General features: G+C 42.3%; 1 protein-coding gene across 2 annotated transcripts; it reads right to left on the reverse strand.

Annotated features, from left to right (window-relative positions):
• Window positions 1-27,793, reverse strand: fhl3a (four and a half LIM domains 3a). 2 transcript variants are annotated; one of them, XM_030103335.1, is made up of 6 exons: window positions 27,623-27,793; window positions 5,654-5,826; window positions 4,588-4,762; window positions 1,690-1,859; window positions 1,112-1,298; window positions 1-981 (listed from the first exon to the last, which is right to left on the reverse strand). In XM_030103335.1, the coding sequence occupies exons 2-6, from the start codon at window positions 5,807-5,809 to the stop codon at window positions 830-832; spliced, it is 840 nt and encodes a 279-aa protein (XP_029959195.1). In that variant the 5' UTR covers window positions 5,810-5,826; window positions 27,623-27,793; the 3' UTR covers window positions 1-829. The 2 variants fall into 2 exon arrangements, with proteins under 2 accessions (XP_029959195.1, XP_029959194.1); XM_030103334.1 differs by having other exon boundaries at window positions 27,602-27,793.

The following is a 27,793-nucleotide window of genomic DNA, read 5'->3' on the forward strand; positions in this document are numbered from 1 at the left end:
TCTATTGGTTGTTGCTTTGACGTTTTCAGAATTTTTGCCATATGTTACAGAAAGTGTCTCACCTTACTGCCGTTATTTACAGTAATTTGTTCCAGATGCAAAAAGCAAGACATTGTAGAAGATAACTGACACGTGAGGAAAAAAGCACATTCAAATTGCATAAATCTGCAGTTATAAGAGCATAAAAACATTAATCCCACCATTCTAAACACTGAATTCTTATTATGGTATAATTTTCTTATTAAATATTCATAATATTTCATATTTATCAATATAATTCTTTTCATATCTTTGTGCAATGTGGAGCTGCTGAGATAACTAAATCTCCCCAATAGTTTTATCGTGTCTTACTTTACAAATACAGACTAAGATTTATATTCTATACTGTATCAGTGTGTCTCTCTTCAGTCTGACTTATACCTGAAGTTGAAGTTTGTACAGTCTCTAAAATGTAAGACTTTCTGCAAAGTGACAAGCATTTTGCATTTCTTTGCTTCTGCAGCACATAACAAGTCATTATTTAAGGTACTCCATTAAAACAAAACAAAAGAATAAAGTCATTAAAAAAGAAATTTGGTAGAAGGAAAAAAAAAGTTGCGGTGGTTCATGCAAACAATGCAACATCAAAACAGGAGCAAAACACAAACTCCTGGATGAAAATCTGATACAGACATAGACATCGAGAAATAGATGTCTTTATATTGGGAAAAAAAAAAAAAAAATCACCTGAGGCAGGAATTGTGAGCCTGCGGTACCTTCCTTGGTAATAATTCTTAAAAAGCTTTCAGAGTGTGTTGAAGGAAGGGTGGGAGGACGTTAGAGGACTGCTCTATAGGCTTGTGTGGCAGTCGCGGCACAGGATTTTGTCGTCGTTGGGGAAAAAGCCGGCGCCCACGAGTGAAACGGAGCACTGGGAGCAGGTGAAGCATGGCTGATGCCACTGTCGATCTTCAAATGAGATGTACTTCCCGCCTCCAAAACCTGCCACACGAGAGGGACGAGAATCAGCCTCAGATCAGAACCCAGTTTACACAACACAGAATGAAAAACAGTTCCAGTAGTCCAATGTGCTTTAATGACGATCAGAAGATTAAACCACGTGAAATCCTACCTGTGATCGGCTTGCTGCAGGCCTCACACTTCTTGGCGTACAAGTTGCCGAAGCACTTGAGGCAATACGGGTTTTCTTCTCGGGAGGTGAAGTGCTGACCTGCCAGCTGCATCTTACAGCCGGTGCACACAAAACACTCCTTATGCCACGGCTCGTCCCGATAGGTCACGCCGCCTTTAGCCAGGGCCTTTAAAAAGAAAGAGAAAAAAAAAAGCCCAAGAGGTCAGGTCGGAAGCCTCCTCTTCCAAAATAATATCCAAAGCACATTCCTGCAGACGTTTACTTATAGCTCTCATAGCTTAGATGACAATGTGTTTGTAACTGAAGACATGAGACTCTTAAAGGTCTTTTATCCGCTTTGTTTCTTGTACAACGAATCAAACGGAAATGAATGGCGGTCACGCATTTAATTTCAATCATTATTTTGTTATGTCATGATGGAGCACTGCAAAAGCCAGTCGAATGATTCTAAACTCCGATACCCAAGCAATGAGCAGAAGTCACACAACATTTCCGTCTAATATTTGAAATTTTACACAGTGCTCTTTTAAAACTGGTTAACCGGCGCTCTGACTGACCTTTTTACAGCGCGTGCAGCGTGGAGCAAACTTGTCCTCGTAGCAAGGCACGCAGTAGTGCTCATCCTTGTCGGGAATGAAGGACTTTGAGCCAATGGGCTGCTGACAGCTGTGACAGATGAAGCAGCCCTCGTGCCATGTGGAGCCGGCGTACTCCAGCTTTCTCGTACCTGCAGTGGCAGAAGGAAAGAGGTATGACAGAGAGGGAACAAGAGGATGGAAAGAATGATTTTCTTTAAAAAAAAAAAAAAGGAGGCTGAGTTAGCATCATTTACACATTGTGACAGAATTACGAAGATCATGCTGGTATTCTCGGTGGTTTTAAATATTTGTGTTGCATGAAGGAATATACAATTCATTGTGCTACACCAAAATTTATTTTCAATCAAAATACCACAGGTCCCACACTTCTTTCCTACGACTGGAAACTAGTAGCAAGCTTTTTGAAAAATGGATAAAGTCATTTTCCCCTCTGTGCCCAACCATCCATCTTATGTCCCTTTGGTTGTTGAGTTTTTTATTGTACCGGTTGGTTTATTCTGCAGGGATGCTGTGGTCTGTGCAGAGCTGACTTTTTTTTTTCTGTAATGTTTCAGTGCTTTAGGCGGTGCGGTGTGGCGTTCCTAAATCAAAAACACAAAAATCCCCTACGAAGCCCTTCCAGGAAATAAGCTCACAGGAGTCAGAGTACCTCAGCAAAGACGATTAGAAAGAGTAAAATCCTGTACTTTTGACTTTTTTCCCCACAACATTCCAACAAATTTAAAGAGGTTTAAATTCAGTCAGACACAACTTCGCCACGTTTGTTTTCCTTTTCTTTTTTCAATCACGTTTGTCTACAGTTCCCACCAACAGTGTTTTAAAAGCGGAAAAGTTGGTAAAGTTGATGTTTTTTGTAATTTTGTACTTTGACTTGTGCCTTGTTTCCCCAAGGTATGAAGCAGGTTTTGGAATAAATAAGTGAAATACAATCAGCTAAGCAGTATGACTCCTCCTGATTCATGAAATTATAGGTAAACATGATTTATTTCCATTCAGTCTTTTGTGATCTGAACATTTTAACTGTTGATATTGTGACAGCAATATACATTCATTGTGCAACTCAAGATGCAATGCGCTGTTTCTGGATAAGAAAGAGAGAGGGTTACACCCACTCCTCCCATCCGATTAATTTCATTTAGACAGGGCAAATCTGATCAAATACAGGTGACACTATTTTAATCAAACTCATGATTTTAAATGAGTCGATGTAGGCATATTTGGGAATTAACACTATTGGTTGCGTCCTGCTGACATTATTGATCAAGCCGTCATTTTTTGCATAACATTTAAAATATCTATACCTTTAGAAATAAAGGAAATGTACCAAAATTATATCATAAGGATCTTCTAAATAGCGCCCCAAAGTAATTTTGCAGTTTTTTTCAACGTGCATACTACAAGTTCAAAGAAGAACCCCCCCCCAAAAAAAAAAAAAACTGTGCAGAAGTAATGTGATGACAGCCTCCAAACATTCCCTGTAGTCCTCAAAAAGCTTCAGGCCCTTCTCAGCTGGTATTTTATCCTTCTCTTCCTTTGCAGTTTGTTCAACCTCTCAAATGTTTGCAGGCTTCAACTGAAAATAGGTTTTGTTGCAGTGGCTCAAAGAATTCACTCTAAAATCTTGACAACTCTCTGATTTCATGAGTCAACGCCTCCCCAACCTCAGAAAGCTGTTTTTGTCTTCAGCATTGCAAGAACAGTGACACAGCTGGCTTTTTAAAACATGGAGGTCATCATTCATTGGCTAATTGGTGTCACATGGGCACAGGCATTTTACCACAGGTGATCCTCATTAGTAATTAACCACCAGTGAGTCACATTTGCAGAGTTTGTTACCCCTAGAATTGGCAAATCCTTAAACTTGCATTAAAAAGCTGGTGTACTTAAGAAGCGTAATGGAAATGCAGCTAATATGTTTCCGTACTGATATATAGCAAAGACTGCCAATATCAGTGACACTATTTCAATCAGTCTGATGATTTTTAAAGAGTCTTAATGAGTCAAGTTTAAGTTGACACAGGTTCTCGATAGAAAAGAATGGTTTCATTTGATTCATTTTTGAAAACTGAAAACTGTTTTCAGTGTTGATTCAGGTTGATGTTCATGAGTTTTCACTCCCATTTACTGTCAAATAAATCCCACAAGTATTAGTAAGAGGCGAATGTGAGATCTTAACTAGAAATCAAAATATCGGGCGAAGCCCCACTCGATGTGGAATCTTTGCTACAGAGGCGCTGGAATAACTGAGTTTGCTTATCTCTTGTTATCATCAGGTTTCTGGCAGCCTTCCAGCCCTGGGGATCTGGCTTACAGACAACAAATCAAGCAGACTGGCAATTACTCCGTCACGTTCACCCCTGCCTGCTGCTCCGTCCTGGACCCCTGCCTTCGCCTTATACTTTAACTTTTTTTTTCCCTCCCCAAAACCTCCCTCCCTCACTCTATCTGCTTCATCTCTCACTTTCAAAAATTTGCCATGTCATCATTTTCCAAAGTCATTTGCCTACTTTTAAAATTCAATTTGTATACTACATGGAAAATAAAATGAATGACGGACAGTCCGGATAAGGCTCAGCGGTTGGGAGATATACTGTAATGTATGGCACTGTCAAATTCATTAGAACAAGGCGTTTTATTCAAGGCATCGTTCCCTCTTTTACATTATGTATTCTATTTCATCCTCTTAGATTCCAAGCAAAGATTATTTGCTTCTCACGTCAGCATCAATATTTCAGTACAGACATGCAGAAGAAAACTACATTTCTATAGCATGTCCTCTTCTGTTGATCTGAATCTCTCTCTCTCTAAAAAAAAAAAAAAAAAAAAACTTTGGGGCTCCAATAAGTGAAGGGTTACCTGGCATGACGATCTTGTCGCATGCTACACACTTGGACGAGAACTCGTTACAGTAGCAGTCGTTGCAGAGCAGTGCGTCATCCTGGCTGGTGAAGGGCTCGTCTGCCAGCGAGCGATCGCAGCGGAAACAGCGGAAGCAGTGCTCATGATAATGCCGGTCTTCATAAAAGAGCTCCTGACAGCAGAACAAAAGCAGACGCTCATTGGTTATTTCACAAAGTCATAAAGGTGTCACGGAAATGATATACACGTATAAATTAGACCATACGGGGGATGGAAATAAAACATAAAGGAATGTTGAGACTGCTCTTGGTCAAACTGACACTGAAAATATCTCCAGGAACAAATACGTGGCACATAATGCAGAAGTATGAACACATGAAATCTCTCAGGGTGGGAGTGATACTTCAGGCTATCGACAGGAGAAAATGCTGACTTCACTCCCTGTCAGGGTGTCGATGACTCCTTGGACTCTGGTGTTAAATAAGACTATTTAGCGCTTTAGTTTTTTTTTCCTGTATTCTGCATGAATGAGCAGGCGTCAGCTAATCCACTTCATGTTGGCGTTTTCCGTTTAAGGGAAGATTACACTTTAAATTGATTGTGGGGAAGCGGGAGACGTTCGCTCATGCTGCATTTTTACAATCTTTGACTAAATTAGTCTCTTGGCTTATGTGGATTTGCTGGAAATAGCCCGCATGATTGCAATTCAAATTAGCCTTTGCGCTGTCGTGCTACACAAAGATATATAGAACGTGCCTCATTTATCTTGAATTATGCACCATTAACATGACACAGCTTGTTTTTTAGTGATCCAAAACCATGCCAAAACATTTTAAAAATGACTTAAAGCCAAGCACAGTTGTTCTTTGATGCTGATTTATCTTTGTTTGATATGGAAACAGGTGGTGCATAATGGCGAAAGGCATATATCACATGTGCGATTCAGGCAATATTTTGTTTTCAAGCTTAAGAATTGTGATTGCAGTTTTAAATGTATAGTATTTGTTATTGAGCAGCACAGAGCTGATTACATGTCAGTTCATGTCGAAAACGGATGCCTCACCCTTGCGTCGTGGCCAATCAGCTCCTTGCACTCGTCACACGTGTTTGAGAAGAGGCTGTCGTAACAGGGGATGCAGTAGGGGCTGTCGTCTGACTGGATGTATTTGCGGCCGTACAGCGATTCTTTGCAGTTGTCACAGTCGAATCGGTCGGCCATTGTAATTCTCTGCGAGTCTGTAACACGGAAAGCAGAGGCTCGTGTCAGCAAATGTCAACAACTCCAAAGTTAAAGGATTTCACAAGAAGTAAAAGGACAATAGGGGAAAGAAAAAAAAAAAGGGGGGGAGGGGGGGAGTGTTGAGGAATGATTTAGTCACCTTTTCCATCACAGCAGTTGAGCATCAGTATAGACTTTCACTGCCAATATTTATGTTGTAAATACTTGGACTTGCACCAGCGGCGGAGCTGGGCTCAAACAAAACACACAGCGCAAGTGGGAGCAAGTGGAGAAGAAGGAGAGGTGGCACAAAATGGATCTGAACTTTTACAGCTGTGGATGAAAGTTTGCTGGATGCAGGGGGGGGGGGGGGCACAGTATAAGAAAGCTGTCACTCGCTTTCTTTCAGTCACTAATGAAACACCTTTCTGTCGCCGTCAGCCTCTCTAAACCTGCAGTAAAAGATTAAAGCGCAAACGAACGATCGACTTCCGCGGTGACTGAAGGAAAGTGAAGCAGCAGATCCACGCTTATGAAGCTTACCCATCATGCACACCTGTAAATATTTATGAGGCCGGGATCTATTTGTGATTAAAGCGAGGACCACCAACGGATACGAAAACCCAGCGAGGCATTTCAGCGTATACTCGTGTCAGATGAGCAGACAAGTGAAGCTGTCTGAACACGACTCCTGAGCAAGAGGCTTCCATTCAGGGCAGAGATGAGGCCACGTACAAACACAAGAGGCACACTGTCTGAGAACGTGGCTTCCGCCGTGCGACAGGGCCCTTGATCAGCGCTGAACACACAACAAAATGACAGAATAATATTGTGAGAGCATTGTGGCAACAATATCGGGTTGCCAAAACATTACAGCATTGTTGGAGGAAAGCCCGGCGATAAGTGATACAGTCCTCTGGCTGGGTGCACGGCTGGATGCTCATTCCCACAACCGAGCAATAATAAACACTGATATAATAATCGATCACACTTCGGACCGTCTCTCTGCTGCCTGACTTACACCCACACACGCACGCACGTAGACGCACACGCCAAAGAACATCCGCACAAAGGCACAGGGTGACGCACACAAAAAAAAAAAGGGAAGAAAGAACAGTAGAAGTGAATTCACACAGGATCCATCATCAAAGAAAACATTACTCCCAGGCTCTCGGGTTTCAACTGTCTCAGTCCTCTGCGAGACAAAAGCTCCTAATGACTCGGGGTGAGAAAGTCAAGATCCGACAGCCCTCACCTGCTCGCAGTCCTCATATATAACCCGGTGACAAGCCGTCCACAGGCACAACACCGCTGTTTTTTCCACACCGGTGAGGCTTTTTCAAGCCCTTCAATGACCTTAAAACATAAATTACAAAGCTTAAACACTTGATAGTGTGTACACAACCTCACATCGCTGCATTTCCACATCTCTGTTTGCTGGCTGAATGGAATGGATACATCTTGAGGATCCTGTGTCTCACATTATAGCATCCAGCTGGAGGTTATGGCAGAATCTCAGAATAAGCAGCTGTGGTTGGACTGTCTAATGTACAGCAAGGCGCTGAACTTGCAAGTCTGTGTTTAAGGATCAATTTCTGTGCGTTGACACACCATTCCTCAGAAAATTCCAGCATTGCTGCCATCAGGCCCGAGTAACCACAACGTCAAGATTAGATCAACAAAGTATAGAGCTGAAGAGGAGTGTATGACCTTAACGCTATCTGCAGTGCCAGGCAGGTACAGCATGTGCCGTCTTCGCATGCCAGGTGAGAGAGACGAGACGAGGCATGACTCAAAAAGCCAGGGAGCCGGTGCCGTGACGTCCCAACGTCATATTTCATTCCCAAGGCAAGATGAGCCGTTTTGTTTCCCTTGCAAAATTCAGATGCATCACCCACACGAGTGTCCAAAAGACAACAGAGAAGCAGAAACTTTAAGAGGCCCGAACAACCTGACACTTCGGAAAAGAAGGTTTTTTTTTTTTTTTTTTAAAAATTCACAAGTTTGAGTGGGATTAAAGACAGCGAAGAGAAGAGAACTCAGGGCCAGTTCTCACAGGGTTGCGTATCTACAACTGCTAAGCTTCCCAGCAGAAGTCTATCTCCTAGCAAAGAGTGACTAAGATCTCCACTCTGGGTTAATACGGTTCACAAATACCAGAGCTGTGACTAAATCCAGCCCCCTGGGGAAAGTGTGGGCTCTTCGAAGAAATCGCCACTGTATCCACATGGTCCAGTATGGTCCAGAGTGTAACGGTGGCATTGCTGCAGACACTGGGGATGTGTGTTTAATATACACAATGGCACATTCCAGGCTGCATATAGTGATTTGGGAAGAGGTCAACTGAGTGAAAACTAAATAACATGAAAGTCAAAGTGAAAAAGTGAGAGTAGCATTAAGGCATGGATATTAGGATCTTAAAATTAATATCTGGATACCACAACGAAACATTGCATCCAAACACTGCATAGGCAACATCCTGTAAATGATGACATTCTCTGTCCATATTTTCAAGGACAATGTTAACTTTTTCATAAAAGAAAACATCACTTTGAGACACACTAATGCTTCCTGAAAGTTAGATAAACCCTCACGCTTCATGAGCCTGCAACAAACCTTCAGACTTCCAGCTATAAGATAGCAGAAAAATGTCAAGGCTGCAGTATAATGTCCTAGTCAACACAACCCTCTGTGATTGGCATAAAAAGGCCAAGTACAGAGCAACAGACCAACGCAAGCAACTGGACTGTATGCTGTTGCTGGGCAACACGGTCATGGTTGGTTTCCTGAATGGTCTAATAGATACCCTGTCCAGTCCGGTCCCACAGGCAGGCCTGTTAATCCCCAGTCCAAACTTTGCTTACGCTCTGGTTAATCCCAAATGATCAGTCCGTACGGCCCGCTGGGAACAAATCCGTGAGCTCTCCCCCCGCCTCTTTCCTGCCCGTTAAAAGAATATGCTTGTAAAATATCTGTTTTTCTTAGACTAGACAAAGCACTCGAATGTTTCATAAACACAGGAAACATGCTGTTGACCACAGCAGGCAAAATGGATGTGTACTGCACATGCAACCACAAAACTACAAAACAATTCTCATTTTTCAGACAATTTATATAATTAACCCAGCTGTGCAAAAATGTTTCAACATTTCTTTCACTGGATGGTCCACATACTGTTTCTACATTCAGTGTTATTTGCCGAAATAAATACAACATGAATATGATATACAATCAATAATTGTTTCCCAAAGAAAAAAAAGTTTTCATTCTATTAAATTGGATTTTAGTTTTATATATATCATGAGGTCTGCAAGCAATATAGTTAAAAACAAACCAATTCAGTACTTGGGCAGCTGCTGGACTTGTTAGGTGTTGTTTATAGGGCCAGAGTGACTATAGTGCTTTTATAACCAAGTGGATACTTTAGCAAGTGTGGATTTTACGGTGTGCAGTAAGGTCTGATTTATGATAAAAAAAAAAAAAAACCATCAGCAACAAAAGCCACTCGATCTCTTTCAAATGTCTGGAAGTTTTGGCAAAGCATAGATTTGCACACGAGACAAGGCAGTGTGTTGTCACCTTCAAGTACACACCTGCTTCCTTTTATATACATCCCAGAGGTAAGTGAGAAAGAATCTCAATAGGAGTGTAACACAAAATAAGTGAAGGTGTCAGTAAGAAAAAAAAAATATGCATGCTTGAGCAAATGCTTAGATTTATGATGTTATATAAAGAAAAAAAGTTAAACAGCTACGTTTGGATAAACACATGCCAACACACTGTGTCTTGTCTTGGGCCTGGACAACTTCCAGATATCGTAAAGCTCCTTGGCTGGTCTGAAGATGGGGGAAAAAGAGCAGCACTGGACACTAAAGTATATAATTTAAGGGGCTGGTTGAGGATATCAGAAATAAAACATCAGAAAAGGTCATGTGTGTTTCCACTTGAAGGGAGCTTGATGGAGATATCGTCTGATCGTATTTATTCCGGCAGCTCTTGGCCATGGATGAATTTCTTTTTGATGCTGGTGCATGACTTGCACAAAGTTTTTTTTAAGGAATGATTCAGAACTTAAGTTCTCAAAGGGATTACGTTCATGTGTTTTCCAAGAGACTGGCAACTGGGTTCAGACCTGCTGGGATGAATTTCCATGTCCGCATATTCTTGAAGAAGAGTCACTCCACAAGCTAAATCACATCAACATGACTAATTGTTTTCATGAATGCCATCAGAAATGGTCAGAAGCAATAAAGGTCACCACAGAACAACACAAAGAGTCTGCATCTAAATATATTTGTTATAAAACTGTCAAAGGCTTCCTGTTGGCTTTCACTGGATCAGATAACTCAAGTTCGGTAATCAAAAGGACACACAGAGGCAGTGAATGTTATCACAGGAAGAGGAGGAAATCACTCGTGGAGAAGCGATAATGCCGCAGCCACATTCAAACAGAGGAGTGCTCATTTAAGCAAGCTTTCAAGTGCTGTTTCAAGAACCATCCTAATTCTGATGTCGGGCTAAAATATGCTTACTTCAATGCCATAAACACGCTGACCACAGTACACTGAGAATCCAGGCAACACTGGGCTGTTTAGTGACGATGTGACACTGATTCCAAGAGAGAAAACCAGAACTGCAATTAACCTCCTAACAATCTGGACTTTGAGCAATCTGTGGTCATCAGAGTTTACACGATGGGGCCAGTGCTCAGCCACCGTTGAGACACTACTGGTAAATAACCAGTGGCTCTGCCATGCATGTCGTCTTTTTTGCATCTCTGTCTCGCATTAGAGGAAACTTGGGCCACCCACATTCCCAGCACACTGGATGAGCACATGTCGAGAAATGATGACTGAAACTCACATTTAATCCACTAAGTTTCTTTGAACAGCATCAAGCGTCTGCTGGAGCAGGATGAAGAGCGGTAGACAGACGGGGTTTTTGGCGCAGATGCACCTGAGACTGCTGCTCTGGGATCCCGGGTCAGACTTGACGACGGAGCGCAGGCTGCAGGACCAGACACTGGAACGCTAACCTGTTATTGTCCCTGAGCGTTTAAACACCGCCTGGCGTGGAGTGGGAGGCAACACAGGGCTCAAATCAAAGCCAACGTCATAAACATAAAGGAGGAAAATGACTACCTGCTGCAGAAAATGTCACCGTGGCCTTTGTAATTTGTCCCTTCATGGCAACTTATAATGACAATGCGAGTGCGGGGATATAACTTGATGTCTCCTAATATTAGGCTTCGCTGTGCGATTCTCACTGCAGCATTAGAAGAAAGCTAAGAGTGAATTTCGGCCAGAAGTATCGCATCTTAAGCTTTCTGAGATAATTTATTAAAAGGATTTTCAAACAATGTTTTGGACTGAATGTAACCAAAAGGACATCACGCGTCGCAGCGACGTCCATTTAGCTGCACTTAAAACACCAATTTATCATCTTCTGACGGCCCTTTGGCAAACTCAGACTGAAGGACGAGCCAGCGAGGATGACGGAGCTATCTAAAGAGGAACGCAGCAGAAAAACCAACTGTCGTTTGTCGTCTTCTTTCTTCCACATATCCATCTCGATCCGAACGTTCCTCAACACCCAACAATAACATCGCAATTACACTAAATCATACAGTCCTGACCCAGCCACCAGGAGGGACAGTTTGGAGCTGAAATGAATATGAATTTATTTTTATATCACTGTGTGTGGAGGCCAAATGACTGCATTTTTGGCCTACATTTGTCCTCCTTTGAGGCAAAAAAAATGCTGCCATACATTTGTGCTTCACATCTGGTTTGCATCGGGGAAACTATGCAGTTAACTCCTGTGTGCCAGCGGAGGTTTTGGAGAGTCACTGAGAATGCAAGAAAGGTTGTTTTTTTTTTCTTTCTGAGTCCGTGCTGTTATTTGCCAGCAAATGTTTAGATGGCCTAGAGAAAAGTAGGATAGGAGTGACAAAGGAGAAAGCAAACCTTGAAAGCTAACACGGATAAAAAAAAAAAAACCTTGACAGTTTGCTGGTTGATGCCCTTTGAGGTGGTAAACAGGGTGGTGAGGAATGCAGAGACAATGGAGGTGAAACGAACACGTGAAAATCAGTCAGCATTCAACAAATGAATTACATTCTGATGCATACAAGAATTGTAACCAAGATAAGTGTTCGTTTAAAAAAAAAAAACTGAAAAAGGATGGCAGAGGAGTGTCACTGAGTGTCTTGAGATAGATTTTAGAAGATTTGAAAAGAACAGGATTTAGGTTTTTTCTACATTTATGTGTGTCATCTCTCTTTTAACAAACACGTCCATTATTCCCAGGAACCCCTTCACTCCAAATTTTCCCACAAAGCAGATTTTTGCCAGAACACGGCTATCTCAGTCACTTTCCTTCTATCTCCACATGCTCGCCGTCATCCTCGAGCGTGTGATCCAAACGATAGGGAATCCCTTTGAAATGTGAAGCCTTCCCTTGGAAAACCATCTCGTCTTTAACACTGGTTTTGTTTCGCTGGGGATCACAGCCCTGTGTGCAGCTTGAATAAATGCACCTTTTTACACCCAGTCCAGACTCCATTCGAATGGGAGGCATGCGCGCTGAGGTCAGGGTACTTCCACTTGCAAGCTGGTTGATCCAGTTACGGGTTTGCAAGCCCCACGAGAGGATGTTGTTTTCACAAGACCGACCTCCGGAGGGGGAACAGAAAGAGTCCTTCTGATGCAATATCTTCAGTGGCAAGTCAGAAATCTAATTTTGTCTGTGTGTTTGCTTCATGGCCAGGCGAATCAGCAGATATCCCTCAACTCGCTCCATGGAAAAATGCCTCTGAAGTGTTTCTGTAAATAAATCCAACTCCTTCAAACTGTCAGGGCAATGAGATTTAAAAGCAAATTAGGCAAACTCATTTTATTTATACGGCTCCTAATATGGATTTAAGGCGAAGGCCTTTGGCCTCCTTCCTGTGGGGTTCTGAGGCATGAAATCCCACCACAGCCGAGTCCAAGGACGCTTCGCCTTGGTTGTTTTTGATGTGAGTAAAAACATGTCATGGACATTTCTCAACTTGTCACCTCGCTGCCATGATGATGTCTTTATTGTTCAACTTTGGTGAATTTATGTGCGTACAACATTTTAACTTTGTCATAAGCCAAATCAGCAAATCTATCATTTTACTCATATTGCTAAAGATTACTTTAGATGCGCCACTAAAGCACACACGGACTCTTTCCTGTTACATTTCCCCTAACCAAAACCTAAGTAAATTAGGTTGGGCGTCGTATAAAAGGGAAACTAACAAAGAAAACCACAACCAAAAGAAAGAAAATTTCCACAAGGGGTTCTGAAAGGTGGTAGTGTGATCTCCACACTACCCCCTAATAAATCTACCAAAATGATAGAAGGAACAATATTAAAAATGTGGTTGGACAACGCAAGTAACTGAAAGGTGTTTCTGAAACAAATTATATGTCTTCAGTCAAAACTTATTAAACACTCAAATACTCAGAGACCACTGATGGTGTCGCCTCTGTCATCCCAAAAGCCTCTACTGAGGCCAAACTCACTCCTCTTATATAGACCCGCCCCTGATTATGAGCAGGTGTGGAGTCCAGCAGGTGAGGCTCGTTAACCCTGAGTCTCCACTCAAACAAAATACTAAATAATTCCATTTTAAATGTACTGGAGCCAAAAATAAAAATATATATAATCAAATATTTTCATCACAGGAAGTAACTCTAATATACGAAATTAATTATTCTCTACCCGAATCTCAGCTGACGTGCTTTAACTTGACTTTGGTTCTCATTTCCACAGTAAAACCAAGCCCCAATCCTAAATGGGTGAAGACTCATTTCATCCACTCGTTTGGTGACTTTTAGCTAAAAATTCACAGAAAATCAGCTTGATTCAAAATGTATTAATCATACAACTGTGTATAGCATGCTTTCAAAGTTAACACAATTTAACCATAAATTAAAAAAGGTGAAAAGCCCAGTAACGCGGACTGTCATGACTGAGTCATCACTTGACTGCCGCTGTTTACACACTGCCTTAGTGGTTATTAGTCACACACTGGCAGTAAACACGTCGGGTAGCTGTGAAACAATCGACACAAAATGGCTCCTGCAGACTCCTGGTCACTTCCAGGTGGTCTCCGAAAGGTGCTGAGTCAGCACGGCCAGCCATGACATCAAGGAACTGGGTTAAGGTTTTACAGACCGCACTCTCAGCAAGCCACACACACACACACACACACACACACACACACACACACACACACACACACACACACACACACACACACACACACACACACACACACACACACACCTGAAAGCAATTATAACTCATTCAGACTCGCGGCTCGTGGCTGCAGTGACGGCACCTGACCCTGAGGTTAATGCCCAGACAAGATATTTTTGAAATTAATATTTGCTTAAACACATCTGAAAATCCCCGAACATGAATATTCAGCATGCTGTTGTAAGCAGGCGGATGTTTTAAATCACTAGGTGCTGAAGGCCTTCACGGGTGCAATACCGGACGCTTTAAGCAATAGGAACGACCTCCATTCTAAACCAACAGCTGCACAAATTATCTTCCACAACCACAGCTGACCCAAAATACTCACCTCTCTCCCCCTTTGACTCTGTAACCTTGAGAAGATGGGTTTATGTTTTAAAAAAGCTCTACGTTGGCAGAGAAAGCCGAGCGAACGTGCCAAATGTGAACCGGCTGGAGTGACTATCTTGGAAGTAATTTCCAGTAAATGCAGCCATTTTTCCCTTTCTCAGACACGTCTCCATGGCAAACTGTAAATACTGCCCTCAGCTGCCGGGACTGTAACCCTCTTGGCAGTGATGCACAGCTCCCATATGACAGACGACACAGCTAAGTGTTTTATTACGGATTCACAGTCAATGTGAAAATTAACGTGTTACACCAAAACAAATATAGAAGTCACTGGGGAACTCGGCTATCCTAGTAACACTTCCCAAAACTGAGATCATTTTGGAAGGTTTTTGGACTTCCTGACTATGTCTGGAGTGAAGCCTGTAAGTGCACATGTTAAAAATCAGGTCGAACTGGCTTAAAACTGACCTGACATCCAGCTCAGTTAAATGCACGCTATCATATGTCTTTTTCAAATCACTGCACTGTGAAAACATACAGTATGAAGCCTAAAAATAGACATGTTAATGTAGGTTGACCTCTGAACCTTCCCAATGCATGTCCTTCCTGTCATAAAAAACAGAAAGTGCTCTTCATTCACTCCGGTATTTGGTCTGAGAAACAAAAGTACGATCATTTCCGACACTGTAAAAATTAACAAGTGGTCCGACTTCGAAGAAATCGTAACAGTCCAGTTTTAAAATACTGGACAAGACAAACAGGAAATATTTCAACTCCTTACATGGCGATATACGTTGTTTCAACTTGAACCACTTGCTCTGGCAGCATACGATGGATACGAAAATCAACAAACCATCATTATTATGTCAAGATTTACCAATTTAAAATGTAATTAGTAGCAACAAAACTGACAAACAAAAAAAACACATCTTTTTAACAGCATACAGACCTGCCTGACCTGCTTAGCTTCAGTTTCGCACAGGCCTCACCAAAAACTGTGCTTCATGTTTACTTTAAGATTTCATACAAACTAGTTGTATTGAGCAAAGCTCTAGTTCTGCAGATATTGCAAGTTTACTATTTTCCCCTTCAACTTTTAATCATCTACATGGCGCTGACTGTTGAGCTGCTATTGTTGCTAATGCCCCTACAGTGGGGTTGTTACGTAGCTATTCACAAACAATACTCAGTTTACAGCAACTGTCCAAAAAGCAAAAGAAATAGTTGACCTGATTGACTCAATTTGCAAATCGCTGATCAATTAAAAATACTGTAGTCAATTAAACTGCCGATCTGCTAAAGATATCCGTACTTGAAATGAATGTGCGCTGTTTTCTGTTGCATAAACAAGCCATTTGAAGTTACTCACTTTATTCACTTCTACTGACCCCATAATATGATTTATAAAATCAATAAACTTGTGCTCTTTAAAAGGTTCCTGAACCAAACAGCTCCATGGCAAGTCATATTTATAGGTTACCTTTCAGGAAGACTGGGTCATATATGGAAATAATTACAATATGTTATATCCACCTCGTATTTTTGTAAATTGGCTTTAGAAAAACAATCTTATTTTTTCCAGCTGACAGCACTGACCTGCCAGATCCCATTTGGGACCAATCACAGTGAGTAGTCAAAGACAGCGTGCACACACACTGTGCTTCTTCCCGTTACCCCAAACAGAGACGTCTCTGGGAATTCTCAAACAGGCACTCATACATTTGTAAACACACAGTTGCACTGAAGGAAGGAGGTGTAATATGTCAAAAAAAAAAAAAAAAACCCTCTTAAATACTCCCACGGAGAGACACAATCACTGAAACACACCTGCAGCCACATGCAGACGGAGGCCCACACCTCCAGTTTTGTGCACAAAGCTGAGGGAGATAGAGGGATCAAACAAAAAATAAACACAGCAGCCAAACTGGTGGACAATGAGCGAATTGTACGCGACGAGCAGACACACACAGAGCAGCTGCATACACACACCCAAAGTTTGTTTAAGTCTCTTTGTGGGGACTTCCTGTTGAGCGTAATTATCCCTCATATCCATGATCCCCAGCTTTTCTGCTCACATGAATGAAGCCGATAAGATCAAACAATCTGATGTGTTTAGGAAATGAGTTTCAAACAAAGTGGGAAGATCTGGGTAGCAGCAATCCAAACAAATCGAGTCGATGATGAATTCGGAGCAGACTGACAAACTGGGACAGAGCGGTGCCAAGTCGCCCTCCTCAGCCCTCAACCCTCACGAGCAGACCAGAAGATGGAAGCTTCACTTATTCAAACAATGATCTCATCACTGCTGAGACTGCAGCAGACAGAGCTTTAAACTGCAGCGGATGATAAAAATCAGTTTCCATCAAGGCTTTACTGGAGATACCATAAATTTCCCCAGATAATTCTGCATACTGAAGCAAAAAAAAAAAAAAAAAAGGACTGTGTAGGAACAAATCCCCTTGTGACCCAGTTTTTACGATCCACAGAAGGGCCTCCTCCTTTTCCTCTTTGTTCATCTCCCTGCTTGCATTGACCTTCTAATAGGCTGCTGAGGAGAGCGTCACGTGTCTGGTGGATGTTTTGGCAGCCGATTTCTGCTGGTTGGAATCTAAACAAACACCAGGAGATTTGTTGCAAAATGAGGACGTGTATATGTAAGAGGTAAACCGGCTGACATCGGTGACCTGGAGGTACTTCATCCTCCTTGTCATGCTACCAGGAGAGCGTCTCGGCTCTGAAATGCAGCAGGCAGGCTGCAGTGAGCTCACTTCAAAGGTGTCCATAAATCATGCTGCCATGCGTCGTGGACGGCCTCCACCCTTGGCTCCGAACATCACAGACCCACCTACCTCTTTCTCCTGCAACTGCTGCCCTTCCAGCATAGGTTCAAACCAGTATAGGTTTCTTTTTCAAGGTTTTGCATCCTCCCATGGTGATAGAGCAGCTATATGGGTAGATGTAGCTGCGTAGAGCCAAAGCTGCTTGTTAAATGAATCCGAGCCGAAGAACAGGGAGATGGAGCGATAGTGTTAGATGTAAACACGTACTCACCTAAAACTGATTAGCTTTGGTTTCAAAAACCACTGGGCTGCCGTTGACAGACAACAGATTTCACAGGATTGATCTGAGGTTTGTTTGAGTCTCAAGAAGACCTGCAAGTTCAGAAATCCTACAGCGAGTTTCTTGACTTTGCCAGAAGAGAGCTGCAATCCGTCAGGTCCTTATCTTAAGAGTGTCACACACTGGGATCTCTTTATCATGCAGCCATGCAAAACACCATTCATCTTCCCTGCCTAATTCATTATCAGTGATAAAATGCAAAGTCCTGGCTGCAGTTGTTAAATGGAGTGGCGACACAAAAACAGGTGCTTTGGTAAACACTGATAGCGTGGCTGAATTATACTGCTACCCAAGCAAACCTGTCTATCTTTTTCAATCTATTAACCACAAGTCTTGCCCGACTCTCCTCTGACCTCATTCTGCTTTTTGTCCCGCTGCTCTTTCCTATATAGGAGAATCCTTGGCTTAAAGGGATTTGGGAAAAGAGCTGAACACAAAACAGACACAAACAAAGTGAAGAACCACGCCGAAGCCACTCGGTTCTCGTCACGCTCCACAGCCGAGCCATCAATCAAGTGTAGTGTAAATGTGTGTCATGCGTTGAGTAAATCAACAAGACGCATGGCTCCGCTTTGATTACCGGACTAACAGGAGCCAAGGAAACAAATAAAAGCTAAAGCTACACGACAGGCAGGGCTCTGCAATGGTGGTTTATTACCCCCACCGACCAATGACCAGAAACAAAACGGAGTGTGACCGGTGGCGATCGTCATCGTGCATGACTTCTCATACTGCAGGACGCATTTCGCTCCATTCTTTCTTCAGCATTCATTAAACCTTAAACAGTTTCCACTCGCTAGTGTTGAGAAAGCGTGCAATGGGATGAGGGATGGGGGTTTTTGAGGGGGGCTGAATGCTTCCACAGTGAAGTCATGGTGCTTGTGTCATTGGCCCTCTGCTGTGCTTCGCTCACCGTCTGGCCCACATTCTACCCATTGATCTCATTTCCATTGCCAACATTGGATGTGGTTCTGTTTGAAGCTCAGTGTTTGGGCCCATTAAAGCGCTGACGGAATTGCAAACGTATGGCGGACCTAAAGACGGGCGAAGAAGAAAACAACTCAGTGAGGTTTGCCAGGCGGAGTGGATCGGAATAAACACAATGTACAGTTCTGAACAACATCCAGAGAGCTAGGAGATGTATAGCTGCTGTTGTGAAGATTTGTGCATCTTCATTTCATACTGGGCGGAATCAAGGAAGCTAAATTCTGTTTTATGGGTAAAAATACAACTGTTAAATGCTGGGTCAGCATTTGACAGTCGATGCCCACTTATATAACATCTACTTGTATACTGGTGGCGAGGAAGTGCTACATTCGCACGTTGTTTCTGTAAATGTGGTCAAGTAGCTCCGCATCTCTGTAGGTGGTTTGGACAACTGCCCAAGACAAATACAGTCCATCCAGCTGCTGGTTGTAATGGGGTTTAGTGTCTGTCACGAAATCCTTCCACATCTCCGAGACGGCTTTATTTCTGGGTGTAATAGCAGTGAACTTGTACAATAACTGTTAATACTCTGATAAGAAAGTGCACACCACATTGTGGTCATTTACATGAAATGAAATCCAAACCTGATGGAATATTTTTTAATTGTATCTATTTTGTTTCTTTAGTGATGTTCCAAGAGATAAAAGGTTTTCATTGGCAGGAAAAAAGGACATTTCCACATGGCACATATATTTCTTTATAGCTCATGACACTGAGGTCTAGACATCTGTAATTTTTTGCCGTCAAACTAAATTAAATTGTTACAAAAGCACTCCACGTCGCTATACTTGAACTCCACTTTGCCATCTGTATATGTATTACTATACCACGTGCGCCACAGTACAGTCGATTGTGTGTGCCCATCTATGCTTTTCCAGCTGTGGTGGAAAGACAGACACGTATTATTACTATTGCGTGGGGTTTGTCCATCATTCATGGAGTAACGTGTGCTGTTTTTTTGTAATTCTGTCAGCTGTGGTGAGAGGAGGGTGACAATTTCTAGAATACAAAGCCAGCTACCCATATTTGAAAATGTTGTCTAAATGTAGAATTTTCATTCAAAAAGGGCTCATTTGCACCTTTAGGTGAAATCTGCACCTCGGATCCACACTTAAAGTAGATAGTAATGAAGGGAAAAAACTCCAAAATCTTCCAGAAGGAGCACCGAACGTGTAACACTTTGTTATTCTGAACAGAACAAAGTGTGTTAACAAGTAATTTCAATATTTCTGTGATTTGTAGGACCAAAGTAATTACAAAGTATAGCAGTAGGAAAAATGATAAAGCCTGTCTAAGGCTTGCATGTCATCCTTTCACAAACATTTCCTAATGTTCTTAAGTGTTCACAGTTTTGTTGATAATTTGATTATTCTGCTCGCTGCCCTGTTATAAAAAGATTTTGTCGGGGACATTATCGGACATACTATCAAGTAATGCTGGATTTTATCTCCTCGCAGTTCTGAGGAGTTCTTATTGTGTCCAGTTGAAAACACACCTGTGTAATAATCCTGCTGTCTAATCAGCATCTCGATCTGCCACACCTGTGAGCTGGAGGGATTATCTGGGCGCAGGTGAAGTGCTCACTAAAACAGATTTATACAAATTTATGAACAGTATTTCAGAGAAATGGGCCTTTGTGTACACAGAAAAAGTGTTAAAGTTAAGCTCATGAAAAATGGGAGCACAAACAAAAGTGTTGCATTCATATTTTCAAATAGAACATATTGTAGTCTTTGTTGTTTTGGGTCACTCAGTTCACTCAGTTGTTTGTACGAAAAATAAAACTATCTCTCATATGGTCCACAAGACTTTACACTTTATTAGATAATGGCTGTTCAATTCAAGAGTAAAGAGCGCACGTCACATTTAATGTCATGAATGAATCCTTGTGGAGCATGAGCATAATGATTTACTCCGACCGTAGTCCGCATGTGCAGTATCAGCGTTTTCTCTGTTTACAGAGTTGGAGCATTTTTAAGAAGTTACATCTTGGAAGCCGTTTTCAAATAGTCACGTTTTCAGCAAATCCGAGTTTTCAGTTTAAAACGTGTAAAGTGGGCCTAAGAAGCACCATAAACACACCTGTGCAGGCAGGCTTGTTTTATTAAACCAGCATTTTAATACTGCTGCTATTATTGATTTATGTTTTCATTTTGGATGTTTGTTTCTATTTGAAAACGTGCTGACCGACCAACCAACCAAACAACCAACCATCGAAACAACCAACCACTCACAAAAACAACCAACTGACCAAACAAACGAATAAATAAGCAAACTAACAACTTGAAAGCTGGATAGAAGCCCAACAACAGCAGAAAAGCATTAAACCTGTATCACTCGAGTTGTGATATATTTAATTTTGAGACTGTCACCACCAGATGATTCTGCTAAACACTTGTCAAACTAATACAACACTTACCGAACTGTCTGGTGTTGAAGCTCTGTAAATACCCTCCATCAGGACTGAGTTATACTTTTTCACAACAAGCATGCCATCGCTCAGTTTGATGTGCTGGCTGTAAACACACTGTCAAATAAAGCAGTTCTTCATTGTAATGATTGCACTGTGCTGCTTGGGAGAACTTTAATTGCACAAGGTGCGTGAGACATGACGCCAGATGCATCAGGGAAGTCACAACATGTTCCTTCACTTGTGTACATTGGTTCTGATAAGGGTAAATAGTTGTTGAAATTTCTGCAGATTAATGGATTTTTTTTTTTTCTTTTTTCCATGCTGAAGAGGTGATACACACAGCAGAGGGGCCTGCGTTCAGCTTCAATTACACCTTTCTGCTACAGACCATTGACAGATGGATCTGCAGGCAATAAAATCTTGCTTGGGCCACTCCCTCTTATTTCATTCTATCTCCTAATTCAAACTGGCAAAGACACAAAATTCACCCGGCGCTCTCCATTGCTCATCCCCTGTCGTACATTTTTGTTTTCTCCTCGTCGCAAAGCTGACATCCTTTTATAGCCATACAAAGGCCACCTCTCCCATTTATGGCTTCCACAAGACTCAGTATGAAGGCTGATCAGTATCTCATAAAGGTGAGAGAAGACAGGGAGGCAAAGAAGGGCAAAGAAGCATCCTGCCCACTTCCCATTGCCAATTCACCGATACTGTGACAGCTTTACAAAGTCATGCCAAAGTGTGCCCCGGCAGTGCCAAAAGCTCTCTCATCTGTATCTTCCAAAAAGGGAAGAACTGTCACATGCAGATAAATTGAGAGACTGACATGAATCCGCACTGCATCGTGTGCATGTGTGTAGTGTGTGTGTGTGTGTGTGTAGCAAGTCTGGCTTGTTTCAGCCTGTCTCCTCTGCAGAGGAGAGCATTGTCCCACAGAGACGAAAGCAAGAGGGTGAAACAAAGTATGCACAAGTGTCTGTAAATGCTCGTGACAACAAAAAAAGACTAAAATGATAGAAAGAGACATTCTAGGCAAGGAGTCACATTCTCGATCAGTTGCTAGTTTCATCATGCAGAGCAGGCATTTTTATAGTGTTTACTTTAAACGAGGGGAATGATCTCCCTCACAGCTGCACTCCAAATAAACAGTGTTGTACTTATCAGAGACGAGATAATACACTTCACATCTCAACAAGTAATGTCTTCTCATGCAGCTCGTTCCTGGAAGGCCGTTGCACAACACCAAACATTTATGTGTATTCAAATAAAAGCGAGCGCATGCTAAACACCAACGCCTCGCCACACACCCAAGCTCATGTCTGTACTTGGTCTCCGGTGACGTCACGCGCCCAGGTTCATTCTTTGCAGATGTGGAAGCCAACACTATTAAGTATCTGGGAAGCAATCAACACTAATGCAGCTGCCATTGCAGCAAACTCAAGTTACAAGCCATATAAAGACACAACCAGCACGCCGGCATGGGGAGAAGGTGGGGATACAGAAGTGGCATGGTGAAACAAACAGTGCAGTCAAGGTTTAATTACCTCTCCAAGACATCTGTTATGAGAGCAGAGTTCTGTGAGCTTGTTGTTGTGGAGAAATGCTTTAACAGCCCCACTCTCTGGGGGTTGCTGTGTTTTGAAAGGTGGCACTTTGAGCTGCAGGCATGGCGTGCCTCGTTTGACGCCTGCAGGATATCAACGGGTAGTCATGGACTTGCTTGCCACGTGCACTCGCATTAATGCTCAATTAAACCAGCGCACAGGAACAGCTAATGGGGACGATGACGAAACTGTTGTTCGCACAGAAACAAAACCACTTTCACAAGTTGATGGTCAGAGTTGGATAATTGCAGACTTACTCATGCTATAGCTCAACTTTATTACATGTTCCAAGTGAAAGATACCATAGTGGCCGTGAGTGTCAGCTAGCATGAAATATCTGGCATAAAATTCTTCACTAAGCCAACAGTAAGTGAAGCATGTAGCAATTTATTCATGATCTACTTCTGGCAGAAGTCATGATAATTGCAGACCAGCGGACCAGAGGTTGGACAACAATAACAAATGTACTCAGAATATCGCTCTCAGAGCCCAGATGTAAAGACGTGGTGCCGTACCATAAGTGCACAGCTTGGCTCCTCACTTTGTCATCCCTCTCAGTGGAGACCTATCAGGGTGGAATAACATCTTATTACCTTGTGTTCTGGAGTAATTCCCTGACTCAACTTTTCCCGTCCCCAGCTTCCTCCATTAACCATCGGCTGCCCTGTGATTTAGCCGCAGCCCAGCATAACCAGGAGTTGTATGGATGTATAGCACACAGTGCATTGCCAGCTGTATTAGACCACTGCAGTTTGTCCACAGGGTTTAAACTTCTCCTTCCCTCTCAGTCCTCCCTTCTCCTTGCTTCTTGATGCGACTTGCAATCCTTACTGCCAATGTAGAGACATGTTGCTTTCTTGTGATAACATCTTCCATTGGCGCCAAAGTATTGCACAAACAGCGACATTATGCAACACTTGAAAGATCTGCATGCACTGGAAAAGATTTGTTGATCCCACAGTCAATGTGAGAAAGCTCCTAGGAAATGGAGACGGGTTTTTCCTGAGATCTTGTTCCAGAGAAACAATCCCTGGCAGGTTGATGGAGGAGAGAGATTTGCACTGCACATTTTGCATAGCATTTCTCTCATCGAGTTCTTGTCAAGTCAGACGAGCTTCTGCTGCATGAGGGCACCCTCCCTCCTTCAGGCGAGGGTGCAGGAAAACAGTCATGGCTGACTCACGCACTCCTTCAACGTATGACAGAACGTGATGATGCAGCAGTGAATCGACAGGTTCCTCAGACCCAAACAACATCTGTTTCGCATGAGACAGTGCAGAGGAAACACTGATTATGTTGAAGCATGTTCCATTCAGTCAATGTGTGATAAATACGACGCGCAGATGTGGAAAATCAGAGTAAGCCAGGTAAAGCTAGAGAGAGGCAACGCAGAACCTCATTCTTTCATGGCATATAATTAGTTTGTATTCAACTAGTGAGCATGCAGTCACGAGGAATCTAGTCTTTTGTGCTCACAATTTGGTATTTTCTCTGAATACAGCAATTCCTTTGAGAGTAGCAGGTAAGTGCTGGGTATGAACTAGTAATTGTATCCCTAGAGGATTTTAATTACCCCATTAGCACAGACACAGTTGCATTTCACACTTGTGCACTACCTATATAAAGTTTATGTCCTCTGAACATAAAATCTTCGATGGAGCGAACAGATGATGATGCTGAAGAGCATGAAGACAGAGCGAGTGATGCTGGATGACTGGATGGGGAGGCACGCTGCCTCCCACAGGGAACCCGGGCTCAGAAGATCAAATTTCAGACATTTACCAACAAAGTATCCACGGAGGAAGTCTTGACCTACACAATAACACCACAGCACCTGGCCATCCCCTCACAGGAAATCTGAGGTCACTTCCCCCCTTTCAGGGAATGCAGACACTCTCCTGCCGCCAGCCACGCGGCCCGACATCCGAGTGAGCAGGAAACTACCAGCCAGGAAGACATGTCCATACAGAAAAAAAAAAAAACATACATAACAGAGTATTTAAATCACAATAAATACTCAAAAACATGTGATTTCTCATGTCTCTTCCACTGATGAAAGTTCACGGGCGAGATTTTTGTGCCAGACTGGATTTGTTAGCACAGCAGCAAAAGTTTCAACATGCCTTATTTGGTCTCGCACGTAAAGCAGATGTGGTATTTTTCAATCAGTTGAAAGAGCTAAAAGCTGGATCCAATTGCATTTTTCAAATTCCCGTTTAAACAACGGTAATATTTGTGAAACAAAGTTTGTACTCTTATAGCTGTAGTGAAAATAATCTGAGATTATCAGAATATGACATTTGAATTAGTGAAGCAATTAAAAAAGCACTATAGTCAACACAATGATCCTGGAAAGATCTTTCATGCCATTCGACTTTCAAGCAACCACAATATTTGTAGAAAACCTTAGAAACTCAAGTCCTTAGAAGTACTACAAGAAAAAAAAGAAAAAAAAAATTACCCAGCTTTCAAACACTACAGACGGACAAAAAGTTGGATATTGTCAGAAGAAAACGACTTCAACACAAATCTATATTCTGCTCCCAAACCACCTGCAAACACTTGACCGCCGATTCCTCCATCATTATCGTTGGCCTGGTTTCAAACGGTGCCAACACATAAAACCAGCCACAACCAGTCCGAGTCATTTAGTCCCACTGCAGTTTAGAGCTGGCCGGGCTCCAAACACCACGCTGGGCTAACCTTTGGAAAACACTGAGACCTCCGAAGAATGTGACCATGGTCAATGAAACAGAGAAGGAGAGAGAGGAAGAGAGAGAGGAAGAGGAAAAAGCAAACAAATAGATTATACAGCCCGTGGGCTCCGCCAGGGCAAACTTCCCAGATGCTAAATGGGACAGACTGACTGGCTTTTGGCTGCTCGGTCCTTCACTTTACTATGACAGATAGTTAGGGTAAAAATAACCTGTCAGCGGTGAAATCACAGTGGGATCCCTCAAAACCCTCCGAGGTGTAAATCCAGTCGTACCAGACAGAAAAGAGAAGGGCTGCACTGAATTTAACTGCTGTGAATTGAGAATTATTTAAAATAAAGATAAAATGGAAGCTATTCCAAGACCGCTTCAGGTTGATTTCAGCATATGATGATTGTACCATTGATTCTGAGGATTACACGGATATTAGATGCAACTAAGAAGTAAATAACAGGTCAATATACAATAACTACATTTCTTCCTTAAATCAGAGGTGGGTGGACAACAAAGCAATTCTAGGAAAAAGTGTTCAATGAACTGCTAGCAATAATTTTCGAGATTAATATTTATGTAGTTTACAATCTACTGACATGCAGATACGCAGTTCAGTTAATCTTATAAATAAATATGCCAGGGTCGTTTCAGAGAGCTGACTCTGATTGTCCCAAAGGGATTTTAAATTCAGCAGTTTTCAGGAATATTTGTTGAAATAGTTTTACATTTGAAATATTCCATTCAAACCTTCTATTTGTGTTAAGAGTGACAATATGTCTGCACATTAAAATCTGTTTTAAATAACAGAATCTAAAACCTACCAAATCACATGAAACTCTGTTTTGTCAAGGTTGCAAGATCAAAGCACGTAACTGAAGATCTTACAGTTTATTATCAACAAAAAGTGCAGAATTGTATCAATCAAATGGACAAGATATATATCTTGTCAGTATCTGCTTGGAAATACAAAAGTCCAACCAATGAGTTGAAAACAAAATCTGTCCATCTGTCTTTCTGACCTGTAGAAATGGTCTCAGAACCACATCTCCATAGTTAATCCAGGAGGTTATTGACAAGCCTCAACACTTCCCTTTCTCACTGTGCCCACTGCACCCGCATGACGAAACAGGTGTAACGCCAGGCACTGATGACGCCACCGCTACGCGTTATGACGCGGCGATGCACGCCCAAAACAAACCCAGAGGCTGCAGCCCGGACACACCCATCCCGTGCGCCCCATGCTGCCGCATCCCGCTTCCTGCCACTCCAGAAAGGACACGTTTGGCCTGAGGGATCGTGCTCTCTGAGGCCTTCACGCGTAGCTCAGCTGGGAGCTTCTGTGACACAACAGTTGTTCCCTTAATCCTTCCTCCGCACAGTTCAGTGGGTCAGTCAAGCTAATACAGTCAGTTCTTCCACAGAGGGGAGGGCCGTGAATTCGTTTCTCTTTTTTTTTTTTTTTTTTCTGCATAGGAGTAGGTTCTGTTGCAGAGTTTTACAAGTGCAGGCTTTGATTTGAGTGACAGAGAAAAAGACAATAGTATAAACAGGGGAAGCAGAGAAAACACAGACAGACATAAAAGGTCCAGACCTCCATGAGTTATGTCAGGGTTTGACTTTGTGGGCTGATCTATCGGCAGTGTGTTTGACTAAGGTGTGAAGTACTTGTACTTGTCACAATGACAAGCCCCTGCTTTTATCTCTATACTCATTTTTTTTTTTTTTAACCAGAGCAATAAAACTGCATGACAATCTGTGTTTAATTCAAGCCTAATAGATCTCAATTATGGCGCAAATAACAGCAAAATTACAAGTTTGACCACTCTTACCAGTGGCAATAATAAACCCTGAGAGCAAGTAAATGAGATTGAACCATAATGTGACAACTTCAGTCCTCACACAGCACATGCTTTACTGCTCACTTCTTCTTGGTTGAATGTCAGACCTTTTTTTTCAACATTACAAATATTCTTGTTAAGATCTATTGTGATACATAGACTGAAACAGTCTTGTAAAGTAGTAAAATAACTTCCCCCCCCCCACACACACACACACACACTTTCTGTTTCTTTCATGAAAGTCTGTCACTTTTAAAGTATTAAACTTTTTTCCCCACATTACATTGAATAGTGTGCAGGAAGTCACTAACTACTCCTGCATTCATGCTTGAGAATGGTTTTCCAGGTGAATACAGTGTAATTCAAGATCCATCTAAACACCAACATTTGATCCCATGTAATTAAAAAAAAAAAAAAAACCTTTAGATACTTTTGAACTTCTGAATCCAGTGAAGCTGACACTGTTGCACGTCAAAGGTGAAAATACAATTTAAAACTCCTACCAGGAGTGAATGTGAAGGTACCTTTGGAAGTTGTCAGTGGGAACCCGCCTCCTCAGGACCGGGATCAGGATCAGGACCGGGATCAGGATCAGGACCGGGATCTCTCCTCCACGCCGCGTCAGCTGGGAAACTTCAGTGCGCTCCTCCTGCGTGTAGCCAGCCCTGTCTGCGGCGCTCAGGGATGCAGTTTGC

The sequence above is a fragment of the Salarias fasciatus genome, chromosome 11 (genome assembly GCF_902148845.1).
Source record: "Salarias fasciatus chromosome 11, fSalaFa1.1, whole genome shotgun sequence".
Lineage (NCBI taxonomy): Eukaryota > Metazoa > Chordata > Actinopteri > Blenniiformes > Blenniidae > Salarias > Salarias fasciatus.